Here is a 22,955-nt window from a genome sequence, read left to right on the forward strand (position 1 = left end):
AGCAGAGAGAAAAATTCAGCTCATCGCAAGAGTTCCCTTTGGACCGCTGCGGCACTCTCTGAGGGACTTCCCTCGCGGTACGTCGCGTACCGCTGTGCGGTTACGTTCGCCGTTGCGTACCACCTCATCGCGTCCACTCGCTGGGTCAGTTGGTGTTGCAACCAACTGTTCAGTGCAAACATCGTACAACACCTCGGCCTTCTGCGGGCTCTGCAACCACACATCGGTCCGGGTGCTCTCTCTCTCTCGCGAGCTCTCTCTCTCTCGGGCGCTACCGGCCGCTTGTTGCAAAATATATGAAAAAAATATCGATGAGAATCAAAGCTCATCGCTGATTAGTTTTCTTCAGTTTCTTACTTCTTGTTAACTGGTTTTGTGACGCACACTCTTTTATCCATTTATCGTTGCTTTTTTCTTTATTTTATTTTCTATTCCAGGTGTACATCAGGAACAATCCAGTGTAGACCAGGTACTCATCGTCCATCGACAACTAGTACGTTTGTTTGATTTATTTTACGCGAAACACCAAGCGGTATCAACTGTCTTACTATCAAGAAAGAGTGTTAATGGGAAGAAAGAAACCAGTGATTTGATATACTCCATTATACACATATATACTATTGTGTCATCCAGGCAGTGCCATTTTTTGTTCATCCCGCGCACACCTCTACCACATATACAGCATTCGTTGCTCCATCATCATGCCAGCTCCTAAATCAGCAGCTAAAAATTTATCGGCTCACAATCACAATACTATTCTCGGTAACAGCCACCCACACCCTCACAAACATCAGGTACGTCATCAGCACACGCACCATTCGCACCCGCACCAGTTCGGTCAAAGTGGTTTCCACACTCACGAAGTCCGGAAAACAAGCGTCGATGCAACACATCTTCCCGGATTAAACGGTGGGTTCGTGAAAAGTGAACGGGAACCGTCGTTGCCAACACCGGAGCATGCAAGTGTACAGATCCCCGTGATGGAGGAGGAACGGAGGACTGGCGCAGGCCAGGATCAGGGAAAGAGTCTCGTTCCACACACCACCGCCACGATTGTCAATAGTGATGAAAACAGTACAAAAGATAATGGCGCGAACGGTCCCAGTACCACTAAAAACCCGTCGTCGTGGGATCCTCAAGACGATCTGCTGCTGCGTCATTTGAAAGAGGTGAAAAGACTGGGATGGAAGGACATCTCCCTGTACTTCAAAAATAGGACCCCCAATGCGTGCCAATTCCGGTGGAGGAGGTTGAAATCCGGTAATTTGAAGTCGAATAAGACCGCGCTGGTCGACGTCACCGATTTAAACATCATGGAGCTGAAATCTCCGAATATCGATCTGGAATACTTGACAAAGAACAGTGGGAACCTGCCAAGCAAGTTTTCTGTGAATATTCCAACACCTCCAATTGCGCCGCTGGGATCCGCAGGGAAGGCGCAGACCTCGTTTAACAGGGCAATAGACGAAACAAACAAACCTCACTATCAAAGACAGAACACACCGGATTCAGATACAACCCGCATGAGCCCGCCCAGAGTACTGGACGCCAACTCAAGTCCAGGTAAGTTGGCGAGCGGCATGCACACTATCTTATCTTCAGCGTCAACAAGCAATTCGAATGGAAAGAAGCAATCTGAGGCGGCCAGTGGTCAGTTGAAGAAATCTTACCCCGCAGCGAACACCACCAAATTTGTCAAGCCAAGATCGTTCTCCCACTCGGCCACAAGACCGAACTTGCAATCGCAGAAGACTCCACACCAACATCACCACAAACCGCAGTACAGAAATGTTTTCCCAACAGAGGAGGAAAACATTGGCTTCGTCCCAAAAATCATCGTGAGATCGAGGAGGAGCTCGTTGAACCCGCTACAGCTGCCAAACTTGTCAAACTTGCCTCAGGACAACTTCATGCATGCATTAAACACAACATTAACTACCATGAAGTCGAGGAAAAATTCGTTCGTTTACTCGCGGAGGTCGTCCTTTAACTTATCTAGCGTCCCTACTTCGAGGAGATCGTCGTTCAATCTATCGAGCACCAACACGTCACGGCGATCATCCATCGTTACCCCCGCAGCACCACCTCCACCACCAAGTATCAAACTTGGAGCCGGGTTGGTCACTGCGCCTAGGAAGGATTTCATGACACCACAAGCGTCATACATGGACTCCTCTCTAAGGCCAACCAGGGAGAAACAACATTTCAAAAAATGGAGTAAAGATGAAGATGACTTGCTACTAGAGGTCAACAGCAAGAAATTCACACTGAAAGAGCTGTCAATTGTTCTAGGACAGAGGTCCGAAGAAGAGATCCAGTGGAGGTTTAACCATCTAAACAGCCGGACCAACACCCTGGGCAGCCATGATATTGACACCTCGTCCAGACACTCTAAGAACACGGTTACTACTATAAAACCAGATCCGTCACAGATAATAAAGGAGGTCATATAACACGATTTTACGAATTGGGGGTTCCATTCCAAGGCTACAAAGTTACTTTATATACACATATATCGATATAAATTCTTTAATATTCTAGCTTTATCCTTGTTACATCATCATTTGACTCGGCAAAACACGAAAACAAAACTCATCATCGATGGTACTTAATTGAAGATGCCATTGGGGAAGCGGGCTCAGGGTTCGTTCCTGTGTAAGACACTCCAGTACGATCCGGTTCCCCGTCATCAACCGTACCATTTACAAAATGGATATTTTTGCGATGGTTTCTCACCCCTGGGGCTGTCACCATCTCGTCGTCTTCATCCTCAGCATCACTGATACTTGGTGCCGATAGACTACTTTTTGGCCTCAATACAGTCTCAAGAGGTTCCCCTGAACTCCAGGCACCATTGGAGTTTAGGACACACACATGCCAATTTTCACTATCTTCGTCATCTACGTCATCATCTGCAGTTTCGCCCGCTCTTTGATTAATCTCAGCTATAGTGATATCCTCTGGAGACAGTTCACCAAACCCGTGCTCTGAGATAGACCGAACTGCTGACGACATCTGCTTATTGAAAAAGTCCACGGGGGGGTCTTCCTCTTCTAAATGGGGTTCTGTATTGGATGTGTGGCTGATGATTGCATTGACTCCAGATGATGGACCATAAATCATGGGCTTCCATAACAGGCTATCAGACTTTAGTGTAACATAACCCTTAGATCTCCAGGCGTCGTATACTTGTTGGATACGATCCCAGTTGTCGATGTAAAGTCCATAGTCCTTTTTCCTCGGTCTTGTAATATTTTTTCGGCAACATATAACTTTCAGTTGTTCCAACCCAAATACAATGTCGGTGGTCGTCAGTCCCGTCAAAGAGCTTAACTCATTCAGGCTTATTCGGGTACAATTTTTCTTGTGTAAGAAGAGGAGTGTCTCTGCACACTTGATCTTCCAGTAGTTTCTATAAGTAAGAAGACCAAGATCAGAAAGCGGTTTCTCAGGAGTACCCAATTTGTATTCCCGTCTAGATAACAAATAAGAGAACTCCATCAGTAAATGACCGTACCCTGCCCTCCTGTAGGTAGGTAGTGTTATGATACAGCTCAGATTGAAGCCAGTTGAATTGACTTTCTCCTTTGAGAAGTATCCGATGAATTCTCCCTCATTCTTGTAAAGCACATAGAACATGAATGGCTCCACTTCATAGTACAGTGTCTTCGATTTGAGAAATAGCATAGAGAGCAGACACAAGTTCCTACAAAACAGTTTCTCCTCTCTTCCGTCCACCTCAAAAATACTTATCTCTTTATCTCTGTAAACCTCGGTCCCTGGCGGTCGCCCCTGTAACTTTTGTAAACACTTGTCATCGTGTCTTGAGAATTCATATCGAGAAGAACAGTAGTGTAAACAATACGAACATATGTGTACAATCCTTTGGAAATTGACAGATTCCGGATAAGGGCTCGGGTAAAGTGTTTTTATTTCAAACCCGTTAATGTAAATGTAACCAATTCCGCTGCGGATAACAGGTTTGTAACGGCCATGCAGGAATTTTATGCGTATGTCAGCCAGTTTGGATATCTTTTGCTGGTACGATAACGAAATATTCGAATTTACAAACCTTGCCTTAGAAGAGCGCTGCAACAGTATATTGAACACTTCTTTATCGGTTTCGTTCGGTACGAGTTTTCCAACGGTATAGTCTTTTTTGTACTTGTATACAGACTTAAACAGGAGTTCTTTGTCCTGGAAGTCGTTAGGGAGGGCGCGCGCTTTGTTATCTACGGGGGGTAAATCATTCTCACTGAACCCGTTCGGTATCAGTCTGTTGAAATTGAGGAGTTGATTACGATCATACTTTATTTTGACACCACCGGGATACTTATACCTGACCCCATTCAGCTTTGTAAAAAACTCCACCTTTCCATTGAGTTTGTTAGCAACAGCAATATCTGTAGGAAAAGGAGAAATATGCTCCTGTTGTTGTTGTTGTTGGTAAGACCATACAATTTTGATTCTCGGTTTCCTCTTCTCTTCAGCGCTCGGTTCTCCCCCAGATACAGATTCTTCACCACGGGGGGTATTATTCTCCACTACAGCATTCCCAACTTCTTCGATTGAATGTACAATTTCCGTTTTAGAACCGTTTCTCACGGCACTCCTACGCGATCTGAGATGGCGTCTTGCAGAAGACGAGTCGTCGTCGTCCCTATCGTTCCAATCAAGGTTCCCGAATGCTCTGTTAGAGTCAATCTGCAGCGATCGCAGTATATAATCCGCGTATCGCGAACGTTTCTGAACGGGATCTCTATGTGTCCCAGCTTCCTGATCATTCGAAGAGGACATTTACCTTTCCAAACCTTTTTTTTTCACGTGAGGATGTGCAGTTCCTTAACAGCCCTATTCTTTATTTAGTTCTTTGTTCTACTTGTTTGGTGTGTAAAGATGGTACATTACAGTCCCCTTGGATCCAATTGAACCTGTTACACAAAATGAAAGAGCGAATGTGTCAAGTGCACGCTAACATCTCGTGATTCCTAATTACACAACGGGCTACGCAGCGCTGCGGTCCACATGTAAACAAAAACTTGACTAAAAATCGTTTTTTTTCGATTGAAAAAAAATTAAGGTGAAAATAACATCATTTCGTACGTTGAACTGCCCGAAGGCAGGTGTGTACAGCAGTAGTCCTATATGTATCAGAAAGTATTACAAATGATGAGAGAGGGGGAGTATAAGTTTCTATATTTCATTGGTAGCAGTGTGCTGCAATTCGTCATTTCGTGTCATTATCGTACAACGTTAACGTTTCATTTTTAGGTGAAGTATTAGTAATGTTTTTTAAGAGTGATGGAAGGAGCATTGTTCTTGCTAGAAGAAGTCGCGGACGTAATTAGAAGGCTCAGGGTCTTCCCGAGGAGTGGGAATAGTAAGTGGTGTAAGCTGGACCTGTTTTACCATGCGAGCTCGAAAGAACCTTCGAAAACAACCCACAATCTACTAAAAAACCTAACAGCTGAAGCAGATGCAGAAAAAGGAAGTACCCATATACGGTATTCTAAGCGTTTATGGGTGAAAACTGTTTACCATACGGGCTTCTTGTTGTTCTGCACGGGTTGCTTCGTCAAATCCAGCCCACTCAAAGAACGAGCGAGGTTATTCTCCAATTCGTTCGTGGTGTCAGTTGTTCCAGATCCAGCAGTAGCAGTTACGGGTGCGGTTGGTGCTGAAGTGGCGCCGGCAGCTGCAGCAGGGCTCCCGTTCCCAGTACCAGTGTGGCTCAACGATTTATAGATCAACTCGTTGGTGCTCATTAACTGCGCAGACGATAACGGAACACCGTCATCGTGAAAGGACTGAATCGAAAAGTTCGAATGAATGGAGCCGTTAGTATGTTGTGGAGCCAGTTGCTGCTGGGATTGAGATTGAGATTGCGGTTGCTGGTCGTAGTAGGTCGATGCGCTGCTGATGGTGGGGCTGTTCGCATTAGCACTGTTGTGGAAAGCGGATAGCATCCTGTGTGACGCCGTGTTAGTTTGGGTCGTCGCTGCCGTGGGCGAGGCCCCGGCATTCCTCAGCAGTGGATTCAGGGTACTGAAAGTTGATTGATGGTTTGAAGAGTAGCCCGATGGAATACGAGAAGATGGGGTCAAAGTGGCCTGCTGTCTCATGAATGACTGTTGCTGCTGTTGAGCCTGGGCGTTGGCCAAACTTTGTGGCGTCACCTGGTCTGTATTAAACAGCACTGCGTTATTCAACACGCTTCTTGGAGAACCGTTCCCTGGGGCATTCTGTTGCTGCAGGATACTGGCACCAGTAACACCAGACTGGCTAAGACTCGACAACGGCACGGGCGTTACATGAGAGATCTTGGAGGAGCCGTAGTTATTCCCTAATCCAACGTTACCAGGGGTACCATTGCCGGTGACGTTAGAGCCTGAATTTGAGGCGGCAGCGGCAGCAGCTGAAGCATGAGCTTGCAGTAGGCTGGTATAGGAGTGAGACTTGCTGAAAGACCCACCAGTAGAGGTAGGTTGCAATGGATTGGAGCCATTGACAGGGAGTTGCCCCTGCTGTTGTAAATGCTTCTGCAAAGAGGAGTGGTCCAACACTTTCCTCTTTATAATCATAAATCTTGGATCATAAACCTCTGTCAGATTCAAATATGAGCACAAAACATTGATTATGCGCTTGTGGTTCGCAGAAAGTCCGTTTGGATATGCCAGTTCCGAATATGTTCTCTCACGGTCCTTAAACAACAATAGCTGGGAGTAGATTTCCAAAGTCTCGGGATCATTAAAATCCAGCTGTTGCGGTGGAATTGGGACAGTGGAAGAGGAAGGCAACGGTGCCAAAAATCTGTCATTTGCACCAGCTCCAACCTGCGATTGCTGCAAAAGGATTTGAGATGGCACCTGTGGTGGTTGTTGGTAATTCTGTTGATACAAAGAATTTGCGGTGTGCTGAGTCGTCAGCAACGGTTGTTGTTGCGACTGAGAAGACGACTGTTGTTGGCCCAAACTACTGCTGGAATAGTTCTGACTGCTGTTGTAGAGGCCGAAGTTCCCCGAGGATCCGTTGTTGTTGTTGTTGTTGCTAGGGTTGCTGTTCAAAAATATTGCAGCCAGTTGAGAATTTGAGCCGCTGCCGTTCAGTGCGGAACTGGACATGGCTTTACCCAAGGATTGTAAAGAGATATTCGAGGCTGATCTATGCTGTTCTTCAAGTTGGCCCCTTTTTTCACGCTTCTCTCTTTCGATTCTATCTCTCTCTGCCTGGGGGAGCATTTTCTTGTACTCGACCTTCAGTTTCCTACCGTTGATATCCTTCCCGTTCAAGTTGTTGATAACTTGATAGGTTTCATCCGCTGTGGTGAAGTTGGCGAACGCCAACCCACGGAAAATACCATTGTCGAAATGGTAGTTGAATGCGTAAGGTAGGGGCAGATCCATATCCTCGATGATGTCCAACAGTTGCTCCTTCTTGATGGCAAATGGGATATTCTTAATCACTATAGCGTTCGGAATGACATCATCGGGTGTCGCCATCGACGAGTCCGCCTCGTTCTCCAGGTAGTTGTCGGATCCTAAATTGTGTCCATCTGGTGAACCACTGTCTCCACGCGCCTGTTTCGCGTACGCATCTCCCTGCCTCTCAAAACTGCGGTTCCCAGTCTCCATATTGAACTGTTTTTTTTACAATTAATAGTTGCTTTCCGTCCTTGTAATGTATCTCTAAGCACAGGGCAAGAGCAAAGGTTTAGAGGAAAAAAAAGGGGTGTGTCACTGGAGAAAATGTTTACTTCCACTGTAACTTTGACCCAGATAGTTTCCAGGTTGTTCTATGTTTCAAATATGTAACAAACGTGTCTCTTTATCCCTCCTATTGTTGATATTGTTTTGAGTTCAATAGTTCCTTCTTTCCTTCTCTCCTTTCCAGAAAAAAATGTATTTTTTTTGCTAGCAGCACTGCCCACTCTGAGTATACCTGCGTGCCGCGTGTACTGCAATTGAATCTGAAGGTGTGCCAGTCTAGCAACGTTAGTTATCAGGCTAACCCTCGAACCCAGTTACCAAGACATCGAACTCGCCACAGATTACCGAAAGGAAAAAATAACTAAAAAAAAAGTTAGAAGAAAAAGCGGCGCGCCGTTTCAGGGTAATACAGGGCTGAAACGTCATTTAACCCGAATTGAGACTTGCTGTTGCGGTGCAAAAGGAGGTTGTGACGGTCCGTACGTGGGTGAGAATAGATATATTGAAAGAGAGGGCCAAGAAGAAGAATGGGCAGAGACGAGGACGAACGCAGGAAACGGCTGCTGGAAAGGAGGGTATCGAGGGACAAGATGGACGATATATTGACAACGTTGCAACGGATCCAGGATCTGGCTGCACGCATATACGGATCCAAGAGCGAGCTGGAGCGGGATCTTCGACTGCAGGAACCCGTTTTTGGACGCACCCGGAACGAGAAGGAAAACGAGGACCCCTCCTCGGAGGACCATCTCATGACACAGTCATCCCCGGTCACTTCAGAGGCAGAACCTGCAGAACATGAGGATAAAGGGTCGGAAGCCAGTTCTGAGACAGACTCAATAACCGCAGACGAAATCGGACAACTGTTGCCCTTGAACGACCCGGACAGGACCAAAATCTACAAACGCATAGATGATTTAGTGGACCGGCATGAGCGCATAAGGAGAGCCAGACTCAAACAGTTCCGTGTCAAGAGACCCTAATTGCCCATTTCACTAATACAAGAAAGGGAATAAACCTTTATCATCTCCCCTCCCAACCCATGGTATCACCGGAGTTAGTACTCATCGCCCAGGCCAGTCCCGCGTACGCCCCATGCTGCCCGGGGTCCCAGCTCATTCGCAGAGAGAGGAATTCTGCATCACGTGAGACTCGCGTGACTCACTGCTTTTACACCTATTCTGTTTCTTTTTTCCCGATCTGGAAATCGAATCCAAAAAGAGTGTATTTCCCAGTCTCCTCTTTGGGAAAACAGTAAACAGTAAATACCGTTTATTTCCTCTTTTGGAAACGGCATCGCTCGAGGTCGGTGTGGGCCAGTCGGTCCCGTTGGCAGCAGGTTCTGGGACTTGGGAGGCGTCCTATCAGCTTTCAACAGTTCAGCTGAGATGAAGTAAGGTGGGGGTTCTTTTTGGATCTTATGCCTCTTTTTTTTCTTCCTCTTCCTTCACTTCTCACTTTAACCCACTTGTGTCTTTGTGATCTCCGTCTTGAACTGTGCCTTCACAAGATCTCGTTTCTGTTTTCACGACTGGTTGCGGTGTTCAGTTCAGCACAGGTCCTTCAGAACATTGCTGGTGTCGTCACATCAAAAGAAAATCAACCACACTCGCACTCATTTGATCAATAACAGCAAACCACAACAGGGCAAGTTTTACACCACTTTTCCCAACTTTGTCACTCGCTATTATAAAATATAAATAATAAAAAAAAAGCATACAGAACCCCAGAAGAGGAACTTGATCTTCGAATACGCAAAATTGTACAATCACTAAGCATCCGTTCTTCTCTTTATCTTCCCTGTATCAGCATTTCCAGAATATATACCACTGCAATTAGTTAGTTATTCTACTTCACAGATACGGAAACACAGGAACACTGGATAATAAAATAAGGTTCAAAAGAAGATGTACTCCCCCCAATTCAAAACAGAGCAGTTGACACCGTCCGCATCGCCCATCTCCTTGAGCTTGGACGATTCCAGCAACCCGTTCCACCATCTGTTGGCGTCGCCCACAAAGATGAAGCTCTCGGATTCAGTAGGGTTTTACCCAACTTCACTGTCAAAATTGAACGACAGATCGCGGACGGGCCGTGGTAGAACTGCCAACAATAACGACTTAGGGATTCGTGGTGCTTCGAGTTTGAACTTCGGGAATAAAGATTATGGTGGTGGTTTCAGATCATCGTCACCAATAAGGTTCAACATTTTACAAAACGCAAAACCTAAGATGTTTAAGAAAGAATTTATCTCTCAGCCAAACAACTTACCCTTGTTCTCCACTTTAGTGAGGGGCGCTTCAAACGCACCATCTAACACAGCAGCAAATGACGTCGAATGTAACGATGGTGCCACATCGAGTATAAAATCTAATCCGCTGTTGGACGACAATCTCCCCAAGCTGAGCATCAGAGAAACTTTGGAGAAGATCCAACAGCACCATCAACGGCTGAATGCCGCGAAGCAGAAAACTCCAGTTGTAACCAACACCGTCACTACAAATAAGACGGAACCTATTCTGTTGAAGAGTAACTCAAAAAGCAGCGATATGCTTATCCCACCATTAGAAATCGATATTATGGAGAAGACTGATTCACCACGTGATAGAATTGTATCAAATACATCCACCGTTTGTGCACCGGACAACTTAGATTCAGTTGTGCCATTGGAAACAAAGATGCAAGGTAGAGGCGAAAACGTCGAGGCAAATAATTTCGCCACGGACCACAATGGCTTTCTCCAGTACGTTAGGAATGGCAACGTCCCCAATTATAAAAAGGGCAGTAGCAGTAGCAACGTCAATAGATACAGTTTCATCTCCTCGACGTCTACCGACTATGATGCCCCAGAATTGTTTGAGCAACACCAACCATCAGTAACAAATGCCTCATTTCACGAATCGCAAGCCCGTTTAGTGCGGTCGACGCAACACCCACCGGGCCAAAACTCGCAGTTATCGAACAACAATTCCAACGCCATTGCTGAATACAGGAGTAGATTAGAGTCCAATAAACTGGATTTAAAGATCAAGCAGCTCGAAGTTGAGATTGGCGAACTGAAGCTACAGAACGCGCAGTTACTCAATTCCATGGGAACCAACCGACTCTTAGAGGACAAGCTGATCTTGGAGATGTTACAAGAGAGACAAAAGAGTCAATCGGCTGGACCAAAGCCTGAGACGAGCGAGGAGTTGAAATTGAAGAAGAAGCTGAAGAGGTTGGAAAGCAAATTTGAGGACTATCAAAAGACACTGGACAAGCTTTACGATACAAAGAAGAAACGTTCTACCAGACCAACTAAGACAAAAGAAGCCAATACAGCGACACACTGTAGGATTTCCAGAATATCTACTAAGGAGTTACAACGGTTCGAGGAAACCACGGACCCATCGTCGTCCGCCTGTACTTCTTTCTGTTCCGAGTATTCCCCGGATGACCACCACGCAAGTCACGAAGAGGGAGAATACGGCGACGACTCAGAGAGAGACGACGAGTCCGTGCACAAAAAGCTTCTCGAGTGGGAGTACGAGGGGGACGTCGACGATGAGGAGATTGCTGCGATTACAGCAACCAGTAGCAAAGCATTTTCCTCCCGCAGGGGATTCCGTTTGAATGTCCCCATTGAAATGCAATGAAGGGTACCACCACTCTTATTCAAGGGTTTTTTAATACATCTTATATAATATTAATTTCTGTTGTTTGTTTCAGTACCATCGACATAGTAAGGGGTATTGCCAGTATCGCCGTTATACATGAAGCAGTACCGTTCATTGAGCGCGGGATTCCAGCACCATCGAGCAGCGCTTCGAACGGGAATTTTGACATATTTAAGAAACAGAAAGAAACAAATTATAACATGGAAAAAATAAAGACGAAGAGGAATGTTCAGTTGGAAAGGGACGGTTCCTGAGTGGAAGCAGCAGCCGGTTCTTTCGTGAAGTGTAAATTTTAATTGTACCGAACCTATCTGAGTATGAACTCGAATGTGAGGCCGAAACCTTGGGAGGTTGCGTCGCAAACGTCCCTCAGCAGGGCTACTCCAGGGCAGGAGACAGCAGATGATGAGATACCGAGTCGAGATGGGCCCGTGCAGCCACCGAGGGTGCCGCCCTTCCCGACGAAGCTGGCGGGAATGGACAAGATGTGGTGGGTAACGAAGGGTTGGAACCTCGTTATGAGGGTGGCAGCATGAACGGTGCCTCCAACGGGTTTGGTATTGGCGGAGGTGGAGTGTACAACAGTCCCTTCAACACGTACGGATCCAGTGGTCCCTACGGTATGAACGCAGGTGGGTACGGCATGAACGGAGGTGGGTATGGCATGGGTGGTGTTGGGTATGGGTACGGTGGCCTCTCTGGTGGGTACGGTGGAGGAATGGGTGTGTACAACAGGTATGGGATCCCCGGCGGCGGCGGTGTTGCTGGGAACGGGGACACGAACTTCGTCACTGAGTCGACGATGGCCACTTTCCAACTGTTGGAAAACCTGATAGGAGCGATCAATGGGTTTGCACAGATGCTGGAGTCCAGTTACATGGCCACGCATAACTCGTTCTTTACCCTAATCAGTTTTGCGGAGGAGATTGGTCGTTTGAAGGAGATGTTGGGATCGTTCTTTGGTCTGTTTGGTATAATCAAGTTTCTGAAGCGGCTGTTGAGGTTCAGGTCTGCCAGAAGGGCAAGACAAGGTGGTCAAGCGGATATGGTTGATGAGTTTACGAGTTTTGCCTCCGGGGCGACTCCTGCCAGTAGGAAGCGTGCGAGGAGGCGACTCGCATGGAAACCGTTGATCATATTCTTCATGGGTGTCTTTGGGTTCCCCTACCTTCTGAACAAATACATCAACCGCCTAAATGAGAAGCATGCAAATCAGATTCTCTCCAAGGGGCTCGACGATGACCCAGTTGATTTGACAAAATTGAAGTTTGCTCGAGCATTGTACGATTTTGTACCGGAGAACGCCAAGATCGAGGTGCCGTTGAAGAAGGGTGATTTGATGGCGATCATCTCGGAGAAGGACACTTTTGGGCGGGACTCCCAATGGTGGCGTGTGAGAACCAGGGACGGTAACGTCGGTTACATCCCGTATAACTACGTTGAGGTCATCAAAAGACGGCAGAGCATAACAAATTGATGTCGTTGTCGCCCACCAAGAGACCCCACTAACGAATACATGATGATAGCATACACTTCTCTAGAGCGTGAGAAGCTGACAATAAGAAAGCGAAAAGGTTAGATATATATGTGAATATGGATATCGGTAATTAGTAATACCAGCGCAAAAGATTTAACAATTGAACAGAGGAAGAAGAAGAGAGATGGGGTGAACCACCAGTTTAGACGAAGACGTTAAGATATCTGCTCTTATCCCCCGTCTAAGGTCCCACCCTCGCTGCAAGTAGCCAGCTCTCAACGTGTGTGCTTCTTTGCCGTATCCTCCACCTTTTTCGCATTCTCCTTGACGGACTTCTTCGTCTTCTGGGCACCCTCCCTCACAGCATCCCCAGTCTCCTCTGTGCCCTTTAAAATCGTTTTCTTGATTGTCTCGGCCGTGGAGCGCGTAGCATCCTCGGTCTTCTCTATCCCCTCAGCAGCGGCCCTCCCTAACTTGAGGTCAATCTCCTTCAAGTTCTCCCTCACGGTACCACTCCCGGCCTCTGCTGCCCTATGGCCCTGCGACTTCTCCCCGCCGCTCTTCTTCTCAGCACCCAGCTTCTTCCCCGCCGTGTGCATCTGCGCTGTCGGGGACGCAGCCCCGTTCACATGAGGGGGGCCGCTTGCACCGTTACCACCGCGTGGCCGTGCTGCAGAAGCGGTCTCCCGAACCGGTGGTCTCCGACCACCGTGCAAGTACCGTTTGTACGCCCCTGTAACCCGCTGCGTAACGAGGTTGTTGAACAGGTACTTGTTGGTCTTGTTAACCTGCTGGACCTTCTGTGTGTTGTAACTTGGGAAAAATGGGAACATTGCGTGCGTATCTCTGTATGTGAGTGCTGTATTCTGTAACTGAAGGGAACTGAACAGTTTCAAGAAGATGTATCTCCCGTTGTCAAAGGGGACACAATGTCCTTTATATACAGCGATCGGGGCCACAGGCACACGGATGTCCCAAAAGGGGAAAGTGGTGGCGTTCCCTTAATTTTAAGCTTTTTTGCCCGTTTTAAACATGCAATGTGCGGCTGTGCAGCCTCTCTCAGAAAAGTCCGCAGCAAAAAAAAGAAGAAGAAGAAATGGAAGGGCCGGGGCTGCGCCTGTTTCTCACGGCATACACAGAAACGTACGTACCAGTATAGAGCAGCAAGTGAAGGAAAGCAAAGGGTGCCTGCGCGCTGCAGAGCCTTCTGTGGACCTGCTGTAAAACTGCCGCAGAACGTTCAGCGCTAGGAGGCCTTCTGTGCAGCAGCAATCGCGGGAGAGAGGGCCCGCAGGAGCCCAGACACCGCCGCAGGAGCCCCTGCGGTGACGAGTGAAGCGCCGGTGGGTCTGTTCCGCGACACCGCTGTGAGCAAGAGCATGGGCAACGCTGCCAGACTGGCTCGATGGGGGGGAGGGGGACACAGTCGGGGACTTACATGAAATCACCGTCTCCGAAATCGTCGTAGTCACCCATATCGAAATCTTGGTCCTTTTTGAAGGCCCCACCAAGGTTAGTCTTGGCTTTGGCCTTCTTCTTCCCTGCACCACCCGTGGCGGTGCCACCTCTGACACGGGCAAGTCTCTCCTGTCTCTCCTGTCTCTCCTTGTCCTTGATAAGCACGTTCAAAGTGGCCACTGTCTGTCTGATGGACTCGATGGACATTGGTTTACAGATATCCCTGCACAGGTCAATGGCCAGTCCGGAGGAGTAGTTCAAAGAGGATTTCTCGTTCATGGATGTGACCGCCACGGACAATGCCTTCTGTAGGTCCTGGAAGTCACGCTTGGTCTCCGCCTGCGTGAACAGTGGGTGAGTCTCGATCGGCGTGTCCTTTGTGAAAGTGGCCCGTGCGCCTAGAAGCAACGAGTCTGCGTTCTCCCTCGCGGCAGCAGCAGCCCGTGGATGTTCATTCATCGCAAGGTCGCCGAACAGGTCCGATGCGTTCTTCAAATCGGATTCTAGTTCGGCCTTCTTCAACAATTCCTTCCGCGATTTCTCGTCGAGCGTGTCAATTGCCAGCAAAACGTCCTCTTTTTTACCCTTCTTGGGGTCTGCACCCTTCTTCTTCGTCGCGGGGGTTGTCGCTTTCTTTTTGGCAGCCGGTTTGGGCTCCTCGGCAGCGGGTTCAGCGTCCCAGGACTCCAACACAGGCTCGTCCGCGTCCCAGGACTCCATCAGGACAGCGTCGTCGTCGCCAATAGCGGCAGGGCCCACGGACCCATTGATAGCATCGTCTTCCCAGGACATTTTTCTGCGATTGTGAGGTTGTGTGGTCGTGTGTATACTCTGCCTTCGTCTGTGAACAGACCCACCAGTTGAAGATCGCATCGTTCCAAAGTGAAAAATTTTTTGTTTCTATTCAAAAAAATTTTCGTCATTTTTTGGAAGAAGACGCTGGCGATGGGGAGGACGAAGACGAGAGAATTGGGGTGTCGTTCTTTGCATTGAGTTGGTGAGATGCACCCTACTCGCGTAGTCTACAGTTCTGTGAATGGCACATCGAAAAAAGATGGGAGGAAAAAGTCAATGTATAATAATAAATGCCCTGGAATGTGAATGTGTATTTACGTGAGAAAGGTACCGTTTGTGTACCCCCTGTTTAAATAAGTTCTTGTGACTGCTGTGGTTGCGGAGGTTGTGTTTGGCATTGCGCCTGCGCCTGTGCCTGCGCCTGAGCGACGCTGATCGCTGCGACACGCTCTGCAGCTGCCTCTATCTTCTGCATCACCAGGGACATCCCCTCCCTGCTCCTCTTGACACTCTCCTCGAACTTCGCACGCGCCAAAGCCTCGATCTTGTGCTTGATGCCGTTCAGCCCGCTCGTGAAGGTGACCTCGCTGTGCACGCTTGTGGCCCGCCTGTCCGGCAGGTACTCGTACGTAGTGCGCTCCTCGACCTTAAGCACCCGCGTGTGGTCCAGATTCCGCGCATACGTCGTAAGCACCTTCCGCCGCCGGTCCACGCGCGAGTACTCGATCATCCACGAGTCGCTGATCTTGACGCCGCCCACTATCCACTGCACCCACCCGGGCAGCCGACCCTGTTTCCGTATCAGTCGCGTCGTGAACAGCACGTCCCCCCTGCGGTCCAAGTGCCGGTCAATCACATCCGTCGACAGGATGTGCGTCGCATACGGGTTAGGGTACTTGTTGAACACCACACTCGTCACGCAGTCGAAGTCGCTGTTGAAAGTGTCCCTGTTGCAATGTAGTAGAACCATCAAAAGAAAAAAGCTGCAAAGCCAAAAGAGTGGTGTATAGCAACCGAAGAACCTTGTGTCCTCGCACGCACTTAACTCAAAAGAAACAGACCGCCCTGCTTGCCTCGTGATCCCTCCCTACCTTCTAAGTAAACGGTCCTTCAAGAACTTCAGGGAACGACGTTTTGAACGATTATGAATATTTCTTATATAATTTGTTGTAAGTTATGAAAGTTAAGCAACGATGACTCGTTCTTGATGCTGTAGCTGGTATTGGTGTTGCAGGTGGGGTTCTCAAAACAGGAAAATCGCGAGGAGGGCTCCCATGCCGTAGACGCCGTTGGCGTGTAATAGCACACCGTTGTTGTCGCTGGTTGTGCCGTTGCGGTTCTTCGCGATTGTCGCTGTGGACGACCGTTTCTTGCTGCTCCCGCTGCTACTACCACTGCTGTGGCTGCTACCGCTGGTAGCAGTGGTTACAGTGCTTGGTAACCACCATAGCGTAGAGGTGTACGTTTGTCCCAGCGAGTTCGTGCCCACAACGGTGCTCAGTGGTCCGTCTGTAGTGGTGTGTGTCTCGCTCGCTACGCTGCCCGTCTTTACCTTCGCCGTCTCTGTGCTCTGTAGTGTACCCTTTTTGTCGGAAACTTTAGTGGTGTCCTTCGCGGTGGCAGTTGCCGCATCCGTTTTCCCAGACGCTACGTTTGCAGGGTTGTACCATACCAATTGCGTGGTTGTCCGTCCTTGAGCATCGGTAGTCACAATAGTACCACTGGGCGCTACCGCATATGTATTGGTGGCTGCATCGGTGGTAGCAACGGTGGCTGCGGCCGTTATAGCTGCTGCTACTGCTGTTGTATCCACCTTACCGTTCTGTTCAGCTGTATTGGTAGCGACGGTTTCCGTGTCTTGCAACAATTGTTGTATAGTAGTTGCGGCAGGATTCTCCTCGAGAGCACCGGTGTCTGTAGCAATTGCTAGCGTACTCAAGAGGCTGGTTAGAACTATACTGGATTTCATTTGTGTGTGTGTGTGTGTGTGTGTGATTCAGTTACTACCGTTTCAGCGACACACAAAAACAAGCTACAACCCGTTTACATTAACGTCTTACATCCATTCCTATCATCGTCTATATATATGTGTGTGTCCGTGGTTCCACGATACCGCCCTGATGCTGTGCTACAACGCGCCCAATTTCAGTTTGCCAAGCCATCTCAATACATTCAGTGCCGCAAACTAAAAATAAAGAGCGAGGCACAACGAGGTGCAAAAACGGCAGAAACAAGCGGCAACTAAGCCCTGAGAGGGCGTTTCATAGTCGCTTCACAGTCGTCGCAATGACATATTGTGGAAATAACGTTGCACTTCCCTTCTCAAAGCATCACAACACCAACGTTACTGCGCCTCTCCGTGTCGTAGCTCTTGTCCTCACGGATCCCGCCTGTGATCGGGAACGTTTTGTAATTGAACAGGTAGAAGTTCAAGAACCCGTCTCCAGGGCCGAACTTGAGGTCCTCCAAGAACAGTGCATTGTCCTGCGATGTCAGAGCATTGAAGACATCCATTTTCGCGCGTCTCGCGAGCACGACAGCGTCTCCCATGATACTGTTCAACCTCTTGCGCAGGACCGCGGTAGCCTCTGTGCTGAATCTGTCAGTGAACTCAAAATCCGCGTCAGTCGCGTAGTAGAAGAGATACCCTATCCCCAGCTCCTTGTGGACGGAATGGTTCAAGATAGAGAAGGGGAGAGAATAGAAGGAGAAGAAATCCGTTATTCTGCCGTCCGCATCCTCTACTACGTATGAGAAGATGACCTTATCTTGCTCCGCGTTGGGCCCCCCAAGAAACCAGTGGCTGAACTCCTCGCGGGAGAATATCTGTCTCAAGTCAAACCGGGCTTGGTATTTCTGGAGCAGGGATAACGTGGCATCCACATCGCCAGCAACCATTGGTCTCAACCCCAGCGTCTTGGTCTTGTTTGGAATCGCATACCTGGCGGTCATCTCAGAGACAGACTTGCCCATGGGGAGATCTGTGAACCCGACCTCGTACAGTTTATTCCAGTCGATCGGGCGGTGAGTGTACCTACAAACTGACACGGGGGATGGGAGCACGGTCCCAGCGGTATACAACGCATGCCAAATGTCACACCTATTGACCCTCCTCGTGATCTCCTTGATCAGCACGGGCGTCAGTCTTTTGGATCTCAATTGCTTGTGAACGCACAGAAAGTTGATTTCGACGCTGGGGACGGTCTTTCCCCTCACCTCAAGAGTCACAGGGATAGCAGAGATAAACGCAATCAACTTTCCCGTCTCCTTAACACGTACACCGACAAGCCAGTCCCCTCTCCATCCGGGGCTCTTCAGCGCCCAATTGAAGAACTCCCGTGTGTAATTGAACCTGAAAGTAGCGTCTTTGTCCTCCACGTAGTTCTCATTGAGCAATAAGTACACATCCTCCAACTGCTGTGGATCCAGGATATCCACATCACACCACTCGAACGCTGGAAGCATGGCCAAGGGCTCCTTCGGGATCTCCTCTGCGGTCTTTGTTCCATCAATTGTGCCCTCATCTTCCACAGACTCGTCAAACGAGGTCACCGGTTGCGTCCTCCAAAACTTGTAGTCCTTCATATCTTTGCGCTGCTCTGCAGGGCCATCACCGTCCCTAAACTTCGACGGGTCGTTGATCGCCAGCTTTTCAAGAAGCTCCTTCAAACCCGGGCCCTTTGTCTCGTTACTTGGCATTCTTCTCTGTTTTTTTTCTTCCAAAACTCTGCTACAAATCAGCAACCACCCTCAGTCTCGCAATTGACCCTCGAGACACACTCCACAGGGGGAACCTGACCCTTCATCAACCAAACTTCAACGTCTCATAAGCCGTCTCACTCACTATTCAAACAGATCATCGCATATCCTGTATCACTCGATACGAACCTGGAAAATTTTTCTTTTTCTGTCTCTTCGAGTTTTCGCGATGAGCTTCAAGAAAAAAAGAAAATTGCTTGAAGCCTCGAGGCTGTCAAGTGTGAAGAGCAAGCCGTTGTTGTACACTGGAGAACCCTTCATACATATTCAATCCTAGCAAACAATGATCTCAGCCACTGCGTGGGTTCCTAGAGGTTTTGCAGCAGAGTTTGCTGAAAAGTACCAATTGGACGATGAGGAGTTGGCGAGAATCGAAGAGATGGCCAAACTGAACCTCGGCGCGGAATCTCATGCCGAGGCAGAGGCCCTGGAGGCAGAGGGTGCTGCCACATCAGGGAGCACTGACGGATTGAAGGGCCAGCTGGACATTGATGACGATTTAAAGGAGTACGATTTGGAGAATTACGACGCAGAGGTTACCGGAGGTGAGGCCGAGGGCGTGACCATGTTCCCCGGGTTGGCCAACGAGGACGTTAAGTTCCACGAGGGTGAGGAGGGAGCCGATGCATATATATCTTTGCCCAGCCAGGAGGATGCCGTAGAGGAAAAACAGGAATTACAAGTCTACCCAACAGATAACCTCGTGCTGGCCACTAGAACAGAGGACGACGTTTCGTACTTGGATGTGTACGTCTACGATGACGGTGCTGGGTTCCACAGCGCTGAAATCCCACAGGAAAAGGGTGACGAGCTGGACCCAGATGTCGCCCGTGGGCTTGTCCGTGACAACTCGCTGTACGTGCATCACGATTTGATGTTGCCCGCTTTCCCGCTATGTCTTGAATGGTTGAATTATAAACCTGGGAGCAACTCAGACGATCCAGCGAATTTCGTCGCTATTGGTACCTTCGACCCACAGATCGAAATCTGGAATCTAGATTGTGTCGATAAAGCATTCCCAGATGTTATCCTTGGCGAACCCACGGAAAACTCAATGGCCAGTATGAAATCGAAAAAAAAGAATAAGAAGATGAGTGCGCATGTCACCACACACCATACAGATGCCGTGCTTTCGCTGGCTCACAACAAACTTTTCAGATCCGTGTTGGCCTCCACCTCGGCGGACCATACGGTAAAACTTTGGGACTTGAACAACGCCTCCGTGGTGCGTTCGTTCGACTCGATACACAGCGGTAAGAATGTATCCGCTAGTGAGTGGCATCAGAGCAACGGGTCCATTTTGTTGACTGCCGGTTACGATTCCCGTATCGCGTTGACAGACGTGAGAAGCAACGATGCCAAGAACTTGTCCAAATATTGGTCGGTCAGCTCTGGTGAAGAGATCGAATCTGCCACTTTTGTCGACGAGAATATAATACTTTGTGGTACAGACACAGGTAACGTTTACTCGTTTGACATAAGGAACAATGCAGAATCGAAATCTGTATGGACTTTAAAGGCACACGACTCCGGTATATCCGCATTGGCAGTAAACAAGTTTGTCCCCGGGTTGTTGACCACTGGTGCCATGGGTGATAAAGTTGCCAAGACATGGAAATTCCCAACAGACACTAACGGTCTAAAGGGCCCAAACATGGTCTTATCGAGGGATTTTGATGTCGGGAATGTTTTGAGCATCTCGTACGCTCCAGATATCGAAGTATCGGGTACAATGGTTCTCGGTGGTGTCAGTAAAGGTTTGAAATTATGGGACGTGTTCTCCAATAGATCTGTCCGTAAAAGTTTTGCACCAGAGTTGAGAGCCGTTCAACAACAAGCCCGCGAAGACGCCCAAAAAGTGGGAAGATCCTCGAGAATCTCCAGAAAGTACATTACAAATGACAACCCTGACACGGTTGTCACCATCGCTGACCAGGGTGAGGACGAGGAGGAAAGAGAAAGAGAAGAAAGGGAGGGTGACTTTGATGATGACGATGAGGAGGAGGATTATGAGAACGACGAGTAAAAATGAAGTATGTCATAAATCAACTCTCACAGTGCCTACAAAGACAAAGAAACATGTAAAGACGCTGAATCTATAATTCTATGTATGCATATAAGGCCAGTCATCTTTGTACAATAGCAAATCTACACAGCCGAAAATAATCTAGTCATTATCCAAAGGTGCTAGCTAAATCCACAAAAAGAAAGGGAAAATAAAGACAATGACAAACACATCACCCAAAATGGACCGAAATAGCGTCTTGATACCTTACTGATGTCAACGAACGCAGTTGATGGTTGGCGCCTTGTAGTGACCATCGTTCCCATAGCTAGCTAGCTCTAAATGATCCGGGTAACATTATACAATTATTATTTTTCAATTTCGTATGAAATGACGGCATCGAAAATTTTCGAGATGAGAAAAAATTTTTCATTTTGCGATGCGTTTTATTCCAGTCCTCTATATCTTAGAGCTTTTGGCACCACTTTAGTAGCAGAGGTGTAAGATAGGTTTGTTCAGACTCTTCGGCAAGTTTTTTAAAACCAACAGATACTATCGACAATGGCTGCCATTGAGTATTTGCTGTTCGAAGAGCCTACTGGCTACGCAGTATTCAAAGTCAAGCTACAACAGGATGACATTGGATCTCGTCTTGCCGAGGTGCAGGAACAGATCAACGACTTTGGGTCTTTCACCAAGATGGTAGAGCTGGTTTCGTTTGCTCCATTCAAGGGTGCTGCTGAAGCTTTGGAGAACGCTAACGAGATCTCTGAAGGTTTGGTTTCCGAGTCCTTGAAGTCGGTGTTGGACTTGAATTTGCCAAAGCCATCCAAGAAGAAATCTATTGCTCTTGGTATCTCTGACAAAAACTTGGGTCCATCCATCAAGGAAACCTTCCCCTACGTGGACAGTGTTTCCAACGAGTTGGTCCAGGACATGTTGCGTGGTATCAGACTGCACGGTGAGAAATTGTTCAAAGGTTTGCAATCCGGTGACTTGGACAGAGCTCACCTTGGTCTAGGTCATGCTTACTCCAGAGCTAAAGTGAAGTTTTCCGTTCAAAAGAACGATAACCATATCATTCAAGCCATTGCTCTAGTTGACCAATTGGACAAAGATATCAACACTTTCGCCATGAGAGTCAAGGAATGGTACGGGTGGCATTTCCCGGAATTGGCTAAGCTAGTTCCAGACAACTACAAATTTGCTCAATTGGTTCTGTTCATCAAGGACAAAGCTTCTTTGAACGACGAGTCCCTACATGACTTGGCCGCTTTGTTGAATGACGACGCCGGTATTGCTCAAAGGGTTATCGACAACGCTCGTATCTCCATGGGTCAAGATCTTTCCGAAACCGATATGGAAAACGTTGGTGTCTTTGCGCAAAGAGTCGTTTCTCTTGTTGAGTACAGAAGACAATTGTATGACTACCTGTGTGAGAAGATGCACACCGTTGCTCCAAACCTGTCAGAACTGATTGGTGAGGTCATTGGTGCTAGACTGATTTCCCATGCTGGTTCTTTGACTAATTTGTCCAAGCAAGCCGCCTCCACCGTCCAAATCTTGGGTGCTGAAAAGGCTCTTTTCAGAGCTTTGAAGACTAAGGGTAACACTCCAAAGTACGGGTTGATCTACCACAGTGGGTTCATCGCCAAGGCCGCCGCCAAGAACAAGGGTAGAATATCTAGATACTTGGCCAACAAGTGTTCCATTGCTTCCAGAATTGACAACTACTCTGACGAGCCAAGCAACGTCTTTGGTACCGTTTTGAAGAAGCAGGTGGAACAGAGACTTGAATTCTATGCCACTGGTAAGCCAACTTTGAAGAACGAGCTTGCTATTCATGAGGCCATGGAATTGTACAAGTCTGAAAACCCAGATGCTGAAAAGAAGGAAGACGCCGATGTTGAAGAGAAGCCTGCCAAGTCCAAGAAAAGAAAGCTAGAGTCTGATGAAGAAGAAGAAGAAGAAGAAAAGCCTAAGAAGGAGAAGAAGGAAAAGAAGGACAAGAAAGAAAAGAAGGACAAGAAGGAAAGAAAGACAAGAAAGAGAAGAAGGTGAAGAAGGAGAAGAAAGAGAAGAAAAGTAAGAAATAAATG

At 47.9% G+C, this 22,955-nt stretch overlaps 13 protein-coding genes across 13 annotated transcripts; 6 read left to right on the top strand and 7 right to left on the bottom strand.

Annotated features, from left to right (window-relative positions):
• Positions 1–701: 701 nt before the first annotated feature.
• On the top strand, positions 702–2,453 carry TOD6 (Tod6p; the record flags this gene model as incomplete). Its single annotated transcript, XM_022611535.1, has 1 exon — positions 702–2,453. The coding sequence occupies one exon, from the start codon at positions 702–704 to the stop codon at positions 2,451–2,453; it is 1,752 nt and encodes a 583-aa protein (XP_022462935.1).
• Positions 2,454–2,595: 142 nt separating this feature from the next.
• Positions 2,596–4,797, bottom strand: SAS3 (histone acetyltransferase; the record flags this gene model as incomplete). The annotated part of the gene is made up of 1 exon (XM_022611536.1): positions 2,596–4,797. One exon carries the CDS (start codon positions 4,795–4,797, stop codon positions 2,596–2,598), a length of 2,202 nt encoding a protein of 733 aa, XP_022462936.1.
• Positions 4,798–5,534: 737 nt separating this feature from the next.
• Positions 5,535–7,631, bottom strand: PIN4 (Pin4p; the record flags this gene model as incomplete). Its single annotated transcript, XM_022611538.1, has 1 exon — positions 5,535–7,631. One exon carries the CDS (start codon positions 7,629–7,631, stop codon positions 5,535–5,537), a length of 2,097 nt encoding a protein of 698 aa, XP_022462937.1.
• Positions 7,632–8,296: 665 nt separating this feature from the next.
• On the top strand, positions 8,297–8,689 carry KNAG0B02505 (uncharacterized protein; the record flags this gene model as incomplete). The annotated part of the gene is made up of 1 exon (XM_022611539.1): positions 8,297–8,689. The coding sequence occupies one exon, from the start codon at positions 8,297–8,299 to the stop codon at positions 8,687–8,689; it is 393 nt and encodes a 130-aa protein (XP_022462938.1).
• Positions 8,690–9,613: 924 nt separating this feature from the next.
• Positions 9,614–11,341, top strand: MMR1 (Mmr1p; the record flags this gene model as incomplete). The annotated part of the gene is made up of 1 exon (XM_022611540.1): positions 9,614–11,341. The coding sequence occupies one exon, from the start codon at positions 9,614–9,616 to the stop codon at positions 11,339–11,341; it is 1,728 nt and encodes a 575-aa protein (XP_022462939.1).
• A 553-nt stretch (positions 11,342–11,894) lies between these two features.
• PEX13 (peroxin PEX13) lies at positions 11,895–12,839 on the top strand (the record flags this gene model as incomplete). The annotated part of the gene is made up of 1 exon (XM_022611541.1): positions 11,895–12,839. One exon carries the CDS (start codon positions 11,895–11,897, stop codon positions 12,837–12,839), a length of 945 nt encoding a protein of 314 aa, XP_022462940.1.
• A 275-nt stretch (positions 12,840–13,114) lies between these two features.
• KNAG0B02530 (uncharacterized protein) lies at positions 13,115–13,672 on the bottom strand (the record flags this gene model as incomplete). The annotated part of the gene is made up of 1 exon (XM_022611542.1): positions 13,115–13,672. One exon carries the CDS (start codon positions 13,670–13,672, stop codon positions 13,115–13,117), a length of 558 nt encoding a protein of 185 aa, XP_022462941.1.
• A 601-nt stretch (positions 13,673–14,273) lies between these two features.
• On the bottom strand, positions 14,274–15,089 carry HCR1 (translation initiation factor eIF3 core subunit j; the record flags this gene model as incomplete). The annotated part of the gene is made up of 1 exon (XM_022611543.1): positions 14,274–15,089. The coding sequence occupies one exon, from the start codon at positions 15,087–15,089 to the stop codon at positions 14,274–14,276; it is 816 nt and encodes a 271-aa protein (XP_022462942.1).
• Positions 15,090–15,441: 352 nt separating this feature from the next.
• UPS1 (Ups1p) lies at positions 15,442–16,062 on the bottom strand (the record flags this gene model as incomplete). Its single annotated transcript, XM_022611544.1, has 1 exon — positions 15,442–16,062. The coding sequence occupies one exon, from the start codon at positions 16,060–16,062 to the stop codon at positions 15,442–15,444; it is 621 nt and encodes a 206-aa protein (XP_022462943.1).
• Positions 16,063–16,335: 273 nt separating this feature from the next.
• On the bottom strand, positions 16,336–17,061 carry NCW2 (Ncw2p; the record flags this gene model as incomplete). Its single annotated transcript, XM_022611545.1, has 1 exon — positions 16,336–17,061. One exon carries the CDS (start codon positions 17,059–17,061, stop codon positions 16,336–16,338), a length of 726 nt encoding a protein of 241 aa, XP_022462944.1.
• Positions 17,062–17,414: 353 nt separating this feature from the next.
• Positions 17,415–18,791, bottom strand: NMT1 (glycylpeptide N-tetradecanoyltransferase NMT1; the record flags this gene model as incomplete). The annotated part of the gene is made up of 1 exon (XM_022611546.1): positions 17,415–18,791. One exon carries the CDS (start codon positions 18,789–18,791, stop codon positions 17,415–17,417), a length of 1,377 nt encoding a protein of 458 aa, XP_022462945.1.
• Positions 18,792–19,134: 343 nt separating this feature from the next.
• Positions 19,135–20,877, top strand: PWP1 (rRNA-processing protein PWP1; the record flags this gene model as incomplete). Its single annotated transcript, XM_022611547.1, has 1 exon — positions 19,135–20,877. One exon carries the CDS (start codon positions 19,135–19,137, stop codon positions 20,875–20,877), a length of 1,743 nt encoding a protein of 580 aa, XP_022462946.1.
• Positions 20,878–21,417: 540 nt separating this feature from the next.
• Positions 21,418–22,917, top strand: NOP56 (snoRNP complex protein NOP56; the record flags this gene model as incomplete). Its single annotated transcript, XM_022611550.1, has 1 exon — positions 21,418–22,917. One exon carries the CDS (start codon positions 21,418–21,420, stop codon positions 22,915–22,917), a length of 1,500 nt encoding a protein of 499 aa, XP_022462947.1.
• Positions 22,918–22,955: the final 38 nt, after the last annotated feature.

Source organism: Huiozyma naganishii, chromosome 2, assembly GCF_000348985.1.
Source record: "Huiozyma naganishii CBS 8797 chromosome 2, complete genome".
Classification (NCBI taxonomy): Eukaryota; Fungi; Ascomycota; class Saccharomycetes; order Saccharomycetales; family Saccharomycetaceae; genus Huiozyma; species Huiozyma naganishii.